This window comes from Hylaeus anthracinus, unplaced genomic scaffold (assembly GCF_026225885.1).
Source record: "Hylaeus anthracinus isolate JK02 unplaced genomic scaffold, UHH_iyHylAnth1.0_haploid 11985, whole genome shotgun sequence".
Taxonomy (NCBI): domain Eukaryota; kingdom Metazoa; phylum Arthropoda; class Insecta; order Hymenoptera; family Colletidae; genus Hylaeus; species Hylaeus anthracinus.
In genome coordinates this window covers 8,870,302-8,886,347 of record NW_026534333.1, presented here as the reverse complement: position 1 = coordinate 8,886,347, position 16,046 = coordinate 8,870,302, and the positions used below count along the sequence as shown (strand labels likewise).

The window sequence follows — 16,046 nt, the reverse complement described above, 5'->3', positions numbered from 1 at the left end:
AAGCTCGTCCCTTTAACGTTACACATCAGATAGACAACTGATTCGTGAACTATGGTGCTAATCTTTTGTTTTGTAAGTCGTTGGATGGATTAGTCCAGCACGTTTGATGATTAAAATAATTATCTTATCGCATTGATAACGAAGCGTGTACTTCTTAGATAAAACATTGTTCCTAACAGAAAACATTGTTTCTTGAAACGGATAACAATAAATTACCGACAGACCAACACTTTCGAATTTTAGAAATTACAGATTGAATTACAGGATGAGGCTACGTTATTGAACGTCGCCAGTAAATCAGTATACCTACTGTTTTCTTATTCGTCGTGTAATGTTCCAATACGATTTTGCTTATTTCTGCTCCTAACGCGAAATCGTCGATTCAGGGTTAAGGGGAGATTCGATGGTGTGAAAATTATAGTGGCGGGATAATTGCGCGCGAAATGGTTCGCGAAGTCAAAGGTCGACTCGACTAAGTGCCTTGGCGAGGTTCGACCCATCGAGAAGCATCGGTATAATCGGTCTGGGAGTATAATACTTTCTAATATTAATTGTCGATTGTGGAGGACTTGCGAACATTGAAATATCGTTACACTCGAGAGAATTAGTTCGTAGCTTTCATGATTGAGAACGCTTCTCTTTATTAAATAACTTATTACTTTGTTTGATTCTGGTCTGTATACTAGCTATAAGTGATTCGTGTAATTTTTCTGGATAACATTTAGAATTACCTGTCAAACCCACGATGATATTGCACGACCCATTTGTCTGCAATAAAAAGAAACAAATTTTGCTTTAACGTTTATTCGTGTTGCTATTGCCTCTACTAGATTGATTGAAAAACAATGAAAATTGGAACACTGGTACATATTCTTGTGAAATATTGCAGAAATGCGTATTTTTTGGTTGAAAAATGTCGAATATAAAATGTATTTATTAAACGAAACTGTTTATTCGAACAGACACGCGAGAAAAATTGTTTTTAATAATAAAATTCAACATTACAATCGATAGTAGTGTTTATCTGCGAGGATTAAGGGGGCCCTCGAGAATACGGGAGGATTCCTCTGCATATTACCGTTGAGACCTCCGAATCGAAGGTCGTCTCGACGAACCACACCGCGAAGAGGCACGACCGATGGAAAGGCAGCGGCATAATCGTTCTGGGCAGGTAACAGGCGCAAAGAAGAGAGGTCCCGCTAGAGGATTCGCGCACCTCCCGAGGACGCATCTGCTCGCTTGGGAATCGCGAAAAATTCGCGGAAAAAATCCAGCAGCTGCAGACCGCCCCGTCACGAGACACGCGTCGTGCAATCTTTAGTCGGAGCCATTCTGATACCGAGAGGATGTTACCCCTAGCCCAAGGTCAGCCTCGAACGCTAATGCTCGAAGTTTCCTATCTTGACAGTGAGGATGTTTTCATTGGAAATTTCTAATCTCTTATTTACGTTATACGTGGGCAATTACAGTCACCTCTCTTCATAGGGTCGGTCACGGGACATAAGGAGAATGATTTTCCTGGAGTCAAGATTTCCCCCTAATACCCTATGTTTGACTCCGAGTAGATATCGTCCGTGCTCTCTCAATAGGATCGGTCCACTATGAAATATTTAAATATAATACTGATCGTTAATCGATATTCTAAAATATGGATTTGTCTACAAATTTTGTTTATACTTGATACAGTATTATGTTTCACTCTCAAAAAGTGCAAATTCCATTTTTAGAGGTGTTCAAACTAAAGAGGGTAATTTCTTATACCTTTTTCATAATTTCTTTAGTAATAGAAAAATACTTTACAGGGTATAGAATGATTTTGATCTACTGCAGTGTTATTGAAAATAGAGAATGAGACTTCTCGGGAAAGAAGGGCGAAAGAAAATTTTTGATAACGTTATTTGAAGGTGGATGACTGTAAGAATATCTCATTTTTGGAGTAACAATAATTGGAGTGTATTTTCTGGTATTATTTTCAACCCGACCACCACCCGACAGCAAAAAGTCTGTACGTTTTAGAAGGGATCCTTCCAGAAAAGCTTGGGAATCGCCATTTCTAAAGCCAAAATGCTTCGATCCTTAAATTACTTTAATGCTAAAATACTTCAATCACTTGCGACATGCGCGAGAGGTCATTTTTATTAAAATTGCATTTCAATTTGTACTTCGTTATCGATGCTCATCCATGACCAAATACGTATAATCATTTCCAGATATAAGAAACCAAAAATACTTTGAATTTTCGAAGGTAAACACAGAGTTACAAAATCCCCGTTCGTTCATTCATGGAACACAGAGGCTATGACGTTCGCTCAACTCACCATCAGTGATGACCTGTACGCGGTCAGTTAGTAAATAATTCAAGAAGGCGTTTTATAGACACGCCACTTTATCGCGATGATCGTCATTGCAACATAAACAAACGAACTCCGCCAAGGTTTTCTTCGATTCCTCGGTATCCGTTGAGATTCATGAATCGCGTTTGCAGCGCGAGCCGATTTCGCAAGCCTTCGTTAATCCTTACGTATACCCTGGATTAGGCCAAAGGTACCTGTGAAGACATTCGAGGGACTGTATCGATAATAAATCTCTCGGTGCAGGACGACTTTTCGACTCGTTCGAGTACGGATTTCCTGAATTCTTCGGCGTACGGTCGAAAATCGGTCGTTCGATGAAATTGCCGAGAGCACTTCTCGCGGGCACTCGAACTCGGTTTTTTTGGGGGGATCGAGCGGGGTTATTGTAACAACCGCTGTGTTCGCACACTGGGAAGAGGGTGTCGCGAAAGAGCACTTGACGGGAATTGTGAGCTTGGGAAAGTCCGTCACTCTAAACGGCAAACTTCTAACGCCATGGGAGCTTCGATGGTCATGAAGTCCCTGCCGAATTAATTTTTAGGGGCACCTTGCTATCCTTCCGAAGACTTTTTACTGGATAAAAAATATGTACAGTAGAATTCTGATAATCCAGATTGTCGAATATGCTGGGTTATTGGACTGTATTTATAGTATATCCAAAAGGTGCTCGCAACAGTATGGTCAAAATGAAAATGGCAATCTTTAAAAAACCATCACAATAATAAAATACGTAAATACATGGAATAGATAAAATGAAAACCTAAATTACACATCTGTATTGCCTGGCAGTGAACGGGTTAAAAACAGAATAATTATTGGAGCCGTTCACTGCACAAATCGATTAACTCCAAAAAAACAAAAGTTTTTCAGAAATGCGATAAAATAGTGTACATTATCTTATTTAAATTCCCTTTATAATATAAATTCAAATAAATATTGTAGAATGTATAAATACAGATGTAGCTTTCATTTAACGGCATATAAAATTAATAAGAAAGAATAGCTAAAAAATAATCGTCGGTAATGTTACAATTATTACGTGACCAGTAAAGTTGATCGATTTGTGCAGTGAACGGCTCATTTTGGAACGTGTCATCCTGTCGCAATACAAATAATCTAGAGTACCGATCTCAAGAATAGCATCACTTAGACTTTAATGTACCGCTAGTACATTCCTCAGCCGTAGATGTTACTCGGCAACCCGAATAAACGTCTATAATACCTGTGTATGCCAATTAAACACTAATGCGAGGGTGTGAATTCCCAGTCGTGTATGGTGCATCAAGTAATTCACGAGACTCATTGGTGACTCGTGAGAGTCTTCATGTTTGAAGCCTCGCTCCAACGTATCAAGAGATACGCGTTCGCGAACAACTCACTCGTTAATCGAAACCTCGATAAAGGAACCCGAGTGCCTGACATTCGCACTCGATAAGCCACAATGCGTTACGCGAATAATTCCCGGCTATTTGATTCACCTTTTGGGCATAATCACTTAACGACCACTCTGCGGCTCCCTTTAAGTTCGGGATTCCTTAATAACAGGCCGTGCGTTCGGTTGGCCTAAGGCCGCGAGCACAGTGGAGACAGATTGAAGAAGATTAAGGTAGATTTCTGACGAGGCGAGTCCGCCTCAATCGTCGCGAGTTCACTTGAATCGGCACAAGCCCGCGTCAACCGGTTCGTGCCGGCGCTTACTGGCACTAAAATGTTTCAATGCCGAAATGCTCGCAACCTAAAATACCTGTAAAATATTTACATTCCGAGCCGCTTCATTCCTAAGACACTTGAATTTTTAAACTACCTAGTCCAATAATTTCTCAAGGACTTCCGCTCGATAAAAGAAACTGCGAGGCTGAAACAAAGAAGACGAAAGGAAGAACGTGGAACCAGTAATGCAAAGAAGGAGTAAAGGAGCCAGGGCTCGATGAAACGACGGAGTTCGTCGACTTCGCGCCCCCGGGGCAGATTCGGTGGCTGGTGTATCCACGACCACGGGAACTGTCGCCTTGATAGCCACTTTCGGATGCCGTCCTGATTCCGTGGGGAGAGGGGCCCAACCGCGAGCGTAATCGGTTTCTTAAGTGTAGGTCAGTTATACCAGACGAACTGGTCCGATCAGTTGCCAATTAAATGGAAATCGGCAACCTGTTATTTCCCGACACGCTTCTGATCACAGCAGAAGGTCGACGTCGTTTTCGCCTTGCCGAGCGGTTTTTGTGATCGGGAATATCGACAAGCCTCGATAGAGATCTCAACGATCGAGCGCGCGACGCTTTATGACGCGACGTTTCGGTTTTCGTTACTTGCCACGCGTAGACGGCATTCGACGGATGATTGGAGCGCATCGTTAGTGGTTTTATTGTTCTCGAATCGTTTTTAATGCTGTAGAACATGATCGTGGTATTTTTAAGGTGGTTATACTTATTGTTACATCGTTCGTATTCGACGCTACCGTTTAAATTGAGACTGGAGCGAAGGGTTGGGAAAGATTTGTGTGTAGAATTGTACGAGTTTATGATAACAAGAATAATGTTTCTATTGACGTATCACTATACAGTGGAATATTTAAAATGACAGCGACCTTTTGATGGCCAATTTTTTTTATTATCGATTGTTTTGTCATTGTCTTTTTGAATAACATAACATTGTAATTTTTAATAACAGGGCCTATGTCTGCATTATTAAATTCTTTGTCATTTTCGTATATCCATTCTTCTAATTTATTTGTAGAAAGTATCGTCACGTTATTATCACCAAATGACAACTGAAATTTCTTACTCGTCGTTATCATCTTCGTTCCGTACACGTCGCAAAAACTAACCAAATGTATGGTCCATAACGAGACAATAATGTTTATAGGACTCTAGGAGTACGCTGTAAATTTATACAAATGTTATATTCAACTATTACATTTATCAATAATAAGTAGACTGCGGATGTTCGTGCACTTACGGTAAATGAGAATGTGTACAAATGCAAAAATATATAAAATATTAACAATAACATACTATAAAAATATGAATTTGTATAAACATCCGCAGTATAATAATAATAATATAACACAAACTACAGAAGGCTTTCCCCTACTAATCGCGCAAGTGAAAAGGAACAAAGGAAAAACATCCTATCAACGACAAAAAATTGATTCTGTTACAAATTCACGAGCAATTTCCTCGAGTCAGCGAACAACGACAGTCGACAAAGGGCACGGAAGCGCACCTTTCTTCGACTCGGAACCACCCATCTGCATTTCTTTGCCCCGAGAGTCCGTACGTTAACCAACCCCTGCTCCTTCGGCTGCAACCCCCGACTGTTTGGACAAATTCGATGTTATCTGTATCGCCTTAAAAGCACGAGGAACTCCGTTCAAGCGAGGTGAGGCAGATTCGATCTGAACACTCTCCGCGACGTCGACTGTTACAGACCCTCACAATAGCTCGACCGACGGTTTATCGACGTTTTGCGGTGTTTGGCCCGTTTTTCAGCGCCTCGGATCGTCGATACGTCGATTCAAGTATACCGTTCGCTGACCTCTAACCGGAAGTCACGACATTTTCACAGGTACAACATCGATCGCGAGTCCTTGGTGCGCTCCACAGTGATTCTTTCAGAAAGTTCAGTGATTCGTGTATGCGCAGATTTTTTATAAAATTTTTGAGATCTAACTTCTTGAAATATTGTGACGATTTATACGGGAGTTTATCGTATAACTGGTAGTTTGGATTATTGTTTGGTATAGAATTATTAGGTGATTCGTGTGTGCGTGCAGATTTTTTACAAAATTTTGTGTTGTGTTCGTGGTTACTTTACCTCGAAGATCCCACATATTACAGGTCGAATCGACACAAAATACAATTTTGAATGGCACCTGAAATATAAACATCCATACAATCGTCTGGAAAGTCCAACTAGTCCTTCCTTTTTTCACCCTCTTACAGAAGTTGATACAATTTCCCTACCGTGTCGCAGTTCTCCGCCCCAAGGAGCACACGTGGATGCAAGCTTGACGGATTTGACGAATCGTCGGTGTCGACTGGATCGAACAGGTACCTCGCCATTCTCCATACTCGATCATGCGCGCCGGTCGTCTGAATACGGAACGAGGCTTTCGATTTTCGTGGATGAAATCGGTCGAAGGGATTACCCAGGTCGCCTGGGTTTATTCTCGATTATTCTCGATAGGGAAAATAGCCACGGGATCGAGTTACGGATCTACAGTCCCGCGCCGGAAGCGGGATAAATTCTTCACGCCAACGCTACGACAGGAAAATCTGAAAAGCGTTTTGATGGAAAAAAATTCACGCGATTTGAATTCATCTAGCGGAGAGCAAATCCGTCGATGAAAGCTCTTCGATTCCACATTCGTCGAAGGGATTACGGTCGAATGGCGAAGAACACTTTCTTTTTTTCACGAATGCTACGCGCGTGTGAACACGGAGATTAGGCCGATCGAGCGAGTTTCTCGTGATCTTCGGGGCCTCCAACCGATATTTTGAGGAGGACGCGGTCGTATACGGGCCATTTGAGGACCTCGAGAGCGCATTCTCAGGGGTGTTTCTCGAACGCACTCGTTGCACAATGTAACACTATCCCCCTTTATAGCGGACCAATCTTGGAGTGTCTTTAATGCGAAACCGAGCGGAGTTCTTGTATTATTTTGTCGTGAATAATCCCTTTATGCGAGGCTAAAGAGACCCGGGGCTTTCAAGACGACGCTCCACGCTTCTGTTCGTTTGCGTGGATCGGCGCACGTTTTAACGCTTAGACGACTCGATCAGTGGCCGCAATGTGTGCAATCATCAAAACGAATGCGCGAATGAGAGAATTCGATGCGTGCAGAGGGGTTATCGTGGCTGTCATTGATCGCTAGTTAGATCAAGTTAGCAAGGAGCATTACGGTAGCACCGCTCGTATTTTTAAGGTTTCATGAGTTTATTTAATATAGGATTTCAACTTTTAAATTTCGATGTAAATTGACCACTCTAGTTTTATGAAAAACAGTTAAATACAAGTACGTTGGTTTTCTTTTGCATCCACGGTTTGTTGCATGCAACCTCAGTAGTCCTCCACTTTCAACAAAAGTTTTGTGCAATTTGAATTGCAGAATAGATTTGAAGAATTACATAGCACGTGAACTCTTAGTTGATTGACAAGCAAAAAGTTCGCACTTCAGCAATAACTACATAACACGTAACGTAAATTGTAAGTTAACTAATTGTATATAGAAAATGAGTTATTCTTCGCAAAATTAAATGTAGATATTTACATATTTAGAAGATATTTTACAAGCATTAATATTTTATTCGATATACATTCTATATACGTTAAGTATATGCTTGTCATGTTCATATATAATACAAAATATATCAAATTCGCAGACTAATTATAAAATTCCTGCTCCATAATATGGTGCAATGTATAGTAACTTCTGAAGATGATGAACACCATTTTTTGCGACACCAAGAGAGTACGTCATAAATTTTCTATTCGTAAGGAAAAGAGACAGAAACGATCGGGGAGGGGTGGTTCCGGTGACCCTAAAATGTTTTGGCACGCGACGCAAACGTCCGCGGTCGCTCGTTAGTATTCATTGTCCGTTGGAGTGGTCTGTCCCAAAAACATCCACGAAATCCACAACATCCGAGATCGAAAGAAATTTATGTTGCATCTGCGGATGCAAAATGTCCGTGAAGAATCTTTAGGTGCCAAATAAAGCATCGTTGGGAAGTTCAATTGTTTGTTTCGAAACGAAAGTCACATATAAAGCTGCATATCCAAAATTTGTGCAAGAATCATTTCATACAGAAGTTTCATTAAAATCGACGATTGTCATTCGCATTCATATCCCTTGTCAACGCTGAGGAAACTCCACTTTATTAACCCTCTATTGTGGCGTTTACCAAAGTAGGGGTGGTTTAACCTTTAGGGGAGTATTTAAAGAGGGGCACGGAAAATGTGAACGACTTAAACATTCCTTTCTATGAATATATTGACTATCGTTTACCAATTGCAGGGATATTTTAAATACTCCACTCGTTCATTAAACTACTAACTATGCAAAGAAATGTATCCAATCCTTGTATAAAGTGCCCTCATCTTTACTTCTGGTAATAAATATTTTTACAGTGAATCCAACAATTTGTTGAGATATTCACGAAGAGCTGAGTTCTTACATCTATTAGGACAAAATTATTCACACTATTTTACTACAGTGTACGCAGAAAAAGAATCTGAAAGAAAATATTAGGTTGGACAAAAAATTCATTTGGTTCGTGATGATTGTCGTCTCTCTGCAGTTCGGAAGGTTTCTGTTTCCATTGGAACTTCCACTGAGTAGAATTTGTTTAAAAAATGAGGAAATATCATAGAACAGAATGGATAATATGTTATAAAGTGAATATACTTCTTGGTATAAGAAAAATCGCTGTTTACTCGTGCGTTAAAATCCGAACGAAATTTTTGGCCAACCAAATATTTGGATAATGTCCTGCGTATTTTAGTCTAGACTACGACGGATTTCGTGGCGATTGGACGTTTTGCAGCACGGCCTCTGTTTCGTGGGGCACAATGAGGTCCTCGAGTGTCTTTAGTGCACTCACAAGCGCGGCGTTCAATGGTCGACGCTCACAAATGCGCAGCGGGGTGTCCAGCTCTCTTGAGATTCGCTACTCGATACGAGCATCGTTCCAGGACAGAAGAATCGTTGTCGATCGTCCGTCAGCGGGACCAACGCGACAGAGATCAATACTTGTCCAGCCACCGTAGAACTTAATATGTTTATTGCTGTGAGAATGTTACGTTCGGATAGGTGATAGATTTTTATCTGACATCGGTGCCGTCTAAACTGGGATCCTTCCTCTTCGACCTCGTGACTTTTCATCCTTTTTTTTTCCTCCTCGCTAATGGTTTTGATCTTTAATGGAAAGTTACACTCGCACTCGATATCGATTTTCGATTTAACGACGATAACAAATGGTTTTCCACAAGTGATTTTATTATATATAGCTGGAGGATTTTTAAATATTATTTTTAATTTAAGCAGAACGAATTTATTAATTGATTGCTGGTTATGAATGAAATGTGTATATAATATTAGGTGAAGATAAATAATCCTTGTTGATATATGGTAAATGCATCTCAAACGTTGCAATATCAACAAGCGATGGTAAATAATGTTTTAAACAATTTTCAAAAACTTGTTTTACTTTTAATCATCATTGGTAGAGAAGATAGCTACTACAAAATGATTCAATTTTTTCTTGTGCCATCTATAGGCAAGAAACTTTGTCATAGAGTTCAGTACGATGTTTAAATCGTACTAATGCAATTTATCTGGAAGAGAATTTTATAAACAGAAAAATGTTGCATTTAGTAACGTTAAATACTTGCTATCAATAATTTTAAAAATATATTGTTATTCATAAAGAAATTAAGGAATGCCTTCGCAGTTATCTGCTGAGCACATGATAAATTTATTAAGAATCTGTCTCAAAATGTGTCATGGAAATAATCAAATAATTTGTAAAAAGAGATCAATTTTTCCAAGTACGTAATTGAATAATTTGTTTCAGATTAAATGTCAAGAATGAATAAAAACGTAAACGGAAGTAGTTTCGTGTTTACCGACGGTGAAATAGGAAACGTTGAAGAAAAGAAGATCGATGTATCTATCGTAGATAACACAGAGTTTAGGTAAATATAAAATTAATATTTTTTAATCAAAGAAATACTTTTAATAACACAAAACAAGTTCATGCATTTAGTAAACATTTTATTCGGTATCAGTTGTACTATAATTCTACTCTAATACAAATGACATGGAATGAATATAATTTTCTGTGAAAAAAAAGTAGTATTCTGGAGGAATTCTTTTTATTAAATTTAGGACACAATTAATAGCTCGTATCGAGAACATAACTTCAAATATAATACAACAAATATGTTCCGGTCGACTGCCTCAAATTTCCTACTCAATATCACATAATTACACTTCAATGGATCCTGAAACTGCTGTAGAAAATGATTTTTCTGACTGTGCTTTAAATTTTACATCGCACTCTTTCGAAGAAACTGAGCAAATCGATAAAGAATGTACGCAAAATGATAAAAGGACCGTCATCGATTTTGCAAGAAGAAAAAGCAAAGACAAGTTTGCTTTAATAATGACCGTAATGGCTGCGGCACATCGTTTGTTAATTACAAATACCACCATCACTAGAAGATCCCTCTATTATGATTTGAAGAATGAGAAGACTTTAAATTTGGCGCCAGATCAGAGATTCGTAGATCAAGCGGTGAATCACCTCGCCGATTTATTGAATTGCGCGCCATGGGAGCTTAGTAAGTCCTTTCGTAATTATATAAATGATGATAACCGTTTAATTAAATTTTATCTATAATTAAATACGAACAAGAACTCTTTGTATATATCCTTCATCATGAATTACACAGAAAATATTATTAATATTTTAATATTCAAATTCAAAGGGTTGATTTTCCATTCAAAGACAAAAGTGGGAATTGTAAAATTATGTTTAAACCTTTTTAACCACCCAATCTATAATAATTTGTCGAATACTATATATAATTAGTAATATTTTTCTGTCAAGGTTTGTTGGTAGCATCTGCTGATTTCATATTTCCGCGGGAAGAAAGCGAGGTTAGGTTCGTAAGCTTGGTTGAATGCAGGCTGCAGGTTTTGTTGCATGCCAATCACAAACGCTTACTATTTAATAGTTTACAACTAAGTGTAATTTAATATAACTAAGTGCTAATTAAGTGATCGAAGCTGACTTGTCAAGAATTTAATATTCTTTCGTGTGCCTAATTTTGTGTATTCCGTGGAACAAGTTATGAATAACTATTTGAGGTTATTCTACAGAAGAAACTAGTGAAAATTTGTTGGAACATTATTACGTTTCTTTATAAAGGTAAGAACAATTAATTTTATATTTATTATTGTTGCTAATTATAAAAATTTAGTATTCAATATACAATTAGGAATCAAGTTCCATGTAATCCTAAATTTATTTTCTGTGTACTGAATAGATCATACACATGATGAAAAACTAGATAAAATTATTGTTTTCGAATTTTAGCCTAAAAATGAAGAGGTCACATTCTAGAAGGGACAGAAGCGATTATGACAGAGATCGTCATAGACACAATTCACGAGATAGACATTATCATAATGATAGAAGTAGTAAAAGAAACGATCAATACAGGAGAAACTATGATTCTGAAGAATATACAGGTGAAAGATATTATGGACGACAAGATGTAAAAAAATCAAGAGATCGTGAGAAAGATGTCAGAAGGAAACCAGAAAAAGACAAAGTTATTGATAAAGAAATGGAGAAAAAACAAGGTAAAAATGCTCCTGATGAAGCAACTGAAAGACAGAATCGAACAGTTGAGTTATTAACTTCGAGAACTGGCGGTGCTTATATTCCACCTGCAAAGTTACGTATGATGCAAGCAGAAATCACAGATAAATCAGGAGCGGCGTATCAGCGTATTGCATGGGAAGCCCTCAAAAAATCTATACATGGTCATATTAACAAAGTTAATGTTAGTAACATTGGACTTATAACTCGAGAGCTTCTAAAGGAAAATATTGTTAGAGGTAGAGGTTTGCTTGCTCGATCTATAATTCAAGCTCAAGCAGCCTCGCCTACCTTTACTTCTGTTTACGCGGCTCTCACCGCAATCATCAATTCAAAATTTCCTAATATCGGAGAATTAATACTAAAACGTCTTGTAATACAGTTCAAACGCGGTTTTAGAAGAAATGACAAACCTCTTTGCATATCCTCCGGAACTTTTATAGCACATTTAGTAAACCAAAGAGTGGCACATGAAATTTTAGCATTAGAAATCTTAACGTTATTGGTAGAGACACCAACAGATGATTCAATCGAAGTAGCAATTGCATTTCTAAAAGAATGTGGTATGAAGTTAACCGAAGTATCTAGGAAAGGTATCGAAGCTATATTCGAAATGTTAAGAAACATATTACACGAAGGGCAATTAGATAAAAGAGTTCAGTATATGATAGAAGTTATGTTTCAAGTACGAAAAGATGGATTTAAAGATCATGAAGCTGTTCCAGAAGAACTTGATCTCGTCGAGGAAGAAAATCAGTTTACCCATCTAGTTACACTAGATGAAGCAACTGATTCTCAAGACATACTGAACGTGTTTAAGTTTGATGCAGAATATATCACTAACGAAGAGAAATATACACAATTAAGTAAAGAAATATTAGGTTCGGACGCTAGCGGTTCAGAATCCGAAGAAGGTGACGAAGAGGAAAGTTCGGATGAAGACAGTAGCACTGCCGTAGCAGAAGGGAAAGAAGATGTAATCATAGATAATACAGAAACAAATTTAACAGCTCTTAGACGAACGATATATTTAACGATACACTCGTCGCTTGATTTCGAAGAATGCGCACATAAATTGATGAAAATGCAGTTAAAACCTGGCCAGGAAACTGAACTTTGTCATATGTTTTTAGACTGTTGCGCGGAAATGAGAACGTATGAGAAATTTTTCGGGCTTTTAGCTGGAAGGTTTTGTGCGATTAATAAAATGTATGTTACCCCATTCGAACAAATATTCCGCGATTCGTATAATACGATTCACCGTTTAGACACAAATAAGTTGCGTAACGTGTCAAAATTTTTTGCTCATTTATTATTCACTGACTCTATATCTTGGGAAGTATTATCTTGCATTAAACTAACCGAAGAAGACACAACAAGTTCGAATAGAATATTTATCAAAATCTTATTTCAAGAACTTTCCGAGTATATGGGATTATCGAAGCTTAATCTACGCGTTAAAGACGTTACGCTACAAGAAGCGTTCGAAGGATTGTTCCCCAGGGATGATCCAAAAAATACTCGTTTCGCTATAAACTTTTTTACGTCCATTGGTTTGGGCGGGCTTACAGACGATTTAAGAGAACATTTAAAATCTCACCCCAAACCCACTATAATACCTACCATAGAAGAAAAAAGCGGAAGCGTTTCGAATACCGACGAGTCTGTCCCCGAGAGTTCAAATGTATCATCCTCATCCTCGTCATCATCTAGTAGTTCAAGTTCGGACGAGTCAGACGCGTCTTCAGTCGAAGTGATAAAACAAAAGAAAAAGTCACGGAAAGAACGAAAAAAGAAACAGGCTTCAAAACCCAAAAAACAGAAACATAAGAAAAAAGAAAAGCGTAAAACAAAAAAGTCCAAGTAGAACATTTTTGCACGAATAATTTTTCCCTCGCCTCTGTGGTTCCGATCATTTTCTAAATGATACATTTAGAAACCCTGTAAATACACTGTTAACGAGAGTATGCAACTTTTGTGGCCGATTATACAAATAAGTACCTATAACATAATGTATATATTTATCATAATGTTCTTCAAACATTTCTTATTTTGAATAAAGATATTTTTATCAATAATTATTTTTATTGTTTACAGCGATGGTAGACCCCAAATACAATGTTATCCTGTTTAGCTACAGCAGTAATTACCACATTACCAAGTTGTAAACAAAATTAATAAAATAATTTCATTATACACGACCGAATATTTTCAAAAATATTAGCGATATGAAATGTTATTAGACAAAGCTAGTGTTTTAGAGGTCCCACTTTTGTAGCTCGACTTGTCCATGATCAATATATTTGTTAAGGCTTGTTATGAGAATATCAATTAGTTGACATTTTAATTCCGCGGATGTTGTTTTAATTAATTACTTAGATCTTCTACCAACATCGAAAGGACTAGCAGCAGGTGAGCTGACGTTGACGTTAACTAACAATCGAATCGTCGATTGCACGGTGCCGGGAGGAGCACTTATTCCATTCATGGCGTCGAATGTAGTTTCTGTTCGAACTAGAGCAAAAATGGTGCTGATCGTTGAAAAAGACGCTGTCTTTCAAAAATTATTGGAGGACGATTGCCCTACCTTGTTGAATTGCATTCTGGTCACCGGGAAAGGGTACCCGGATGTGGCTACCAGAATGCTGGTGAAACTGTTGTCCGAGAAAATGGAACTTCCGGTTTACATAATCGTGGACGCGGATCCTTTCGGTGTGGACATCATGTGTGTTTATCGGTAAATCGAATTGCACTAAATTGATAGACAAAGTTTTCAAAAAATCTGTTCCTTTCTTATAGATACTTGGCGAAAAGTTATTTCATTTTATTTTATTAATTATTAATCAATCTGTTAGTTCTTCACGGAGCGGGTTGCAAACTTTTCGGAAAGCGATTTGAAACGTTGGTAGTTCTAACTTCACATAGCAATTAAAATAAAAAATTATATTATCTAAATAAATCTGTTGATTAGTAGTAAAAAGTAAAAAAGAGTCACACGCTGAAAGCTCTAGAAATATTTATAAAAAATACTTCGTATCGTTTATTAGGTATCTAAATGTATGAGAAGTTAGTCTTAGACAAGGCAATACAAGTCGTTTCAAAAATTTATTCCAAAAGAAGGGGAAAAAAATTGAAAAAGAACCCAGACAATAAAGTATGTTTCTATTGATCTTTTAACCACAGTTTCGGTTCAGCGACTTTGTCCAAAGAGAGGGAGAGCCTGGCCTGTCCAAAAGTACGTTGGCTTGGGATTCATCCGTCCGAATTACTAGCATTGGGAGCCAGTACCGTTTCCCTCACTGGATTCGATTTATCAAAATTGGCAGCCATCGAGGGTCGACCATACATGACCCATGCTTTTCTCAAGGAACTGGAAATAATGCGGATGGGTAAGTCGGAGATAGAAAGTGTGTCCTCGTTCTCGAGAAAATTTTTAATCGCCACCTATTTGCCTTGCAAGATCAAGGGAAACGATTACATTTAACTTTATCGTGTTGAACTGTTCTTTAGAACTTTTTGTTTTTAAGAGAGTAATCCTGGAGTGTAAGTCAAGAAAAAAAATGTTACGTGTCCTTTAATCTTTCAAATATTACCAATGGAAACTTATCTTCTGTACTACCATGAACGCTAAAAATGAAAGTATCAATCAACTATGAGATGAATTATTTTACCGAATTCTTTATTTTTGTGTTTTCTTTTATAAAAGGATTTATATGGTTACTTCACGCGTTAAATAATGATAAACTAGTTTACCTTATCTGATTTTGAACTGGACACGTCTGTTTGCCTGGCTATGTTTGCCTCGTGACTGCCACAGCTGTCTTCCAAATCGATCAATTCGGGGACTTTACGATAAGATCCTAAATAAATGACACTACTCTTCGACGATCTTCTCGACAGAATCAGTGGATTGCATTTAATCGTCTGAGAACCGATGTTTTTGGTGCTCTTCGACCTCGTGGCGTAGCAATGTTCGCATAACCTTTATTCATTAAAGCTACCGATTAATTTTTACTAAAAGCTTCGTCCAAAAGGTTTTCCCAGAATTGTTGCAAACTACTTTTTACCGAGTCTCTTTAAACGATGGAACGGATTTCCGTTTTTTACCCTGTTCGATATTCAACAGTCCTCTTACGCGTCTTCTGCGTATTCTGCGTCTTCTGCGTCTTCGTGGCAGGCTCATAATTTTTAATTAAAAAACAAGGAGAAAATTCAAAATGTAGCCTGCGAAAAATATTGTCAAAATATCCTCTCTTTGAACATTTTTCGATCTTCTTTTTACGTTTGCATAGTCAAAATTGTG

General features: G+C 37.9%; 2 protein-coding genes across 2 annotated transcripts in view; both read left to right on the top strand.

Annotated features, from left to right (window-relative positions):
• LOC128887186 (meiotic recombination protein W68) overlaps window positions 1–15,405 on the top strand; it is a 69,051-nt gene extending 53,646 nt beyond the window's left edge. Inside the window, exons 2-5 of the mRNA XM_054142799.1 lie at window positions 9,929–10,049; window positions 10,243–10,697; window positions 14,123–14,480; window positions 14,927–15,405. Coding sequence (XP_053998774.1) covers window positions 9,934–10,049; window positions 10,243–10,697; window positions 14,123–14,480; window positions 14,927–15,227 — 1,230 coding nt within the window. The 5' untranslated portion in view covers window positions 9,929–9,933 and the 3' untranslated portion in view covers window positions 15,228–15,405. The remainder of the gene's footprint in view (window positions 1–9,928; window positions 10,050–10,242; window positions 10,698–14,122; window positions 14,481–14,926) is intronic.
• On the top strand, window positions 11,003–13,821 carry LOC128887174 (pre-mRNA-splicing factor CWC22 homolog). The gene is made up of 2 exons (XM_054142775.1): window positions 11,003–11,287; window positions 11,456–13,821. Exon 2 carries the CDS (start codon window positions 11,463–11,465, stop codon window positions 13,608–13,610), a length of 2,148 nt encoding a protein of 715 aa, XP_053998750.1. The 5' UTR covers window positions 11,003–11,287; window positions 11,456–11,462; the 3' UTR covers window positions 13,611–13,821.
• Window positions 15,406–16,046: the final 641 nt, after the last annotated feature.

Excerpts from the sequence above, each read along its gene's own strand:
- LOC128887174 (XM_054142775.1), top strand. The coding sequence starts at position 11,463 with ATGAAGAGGTCACATTCTAGAAGGGACAGAAGCGATTATGACAGAGAT.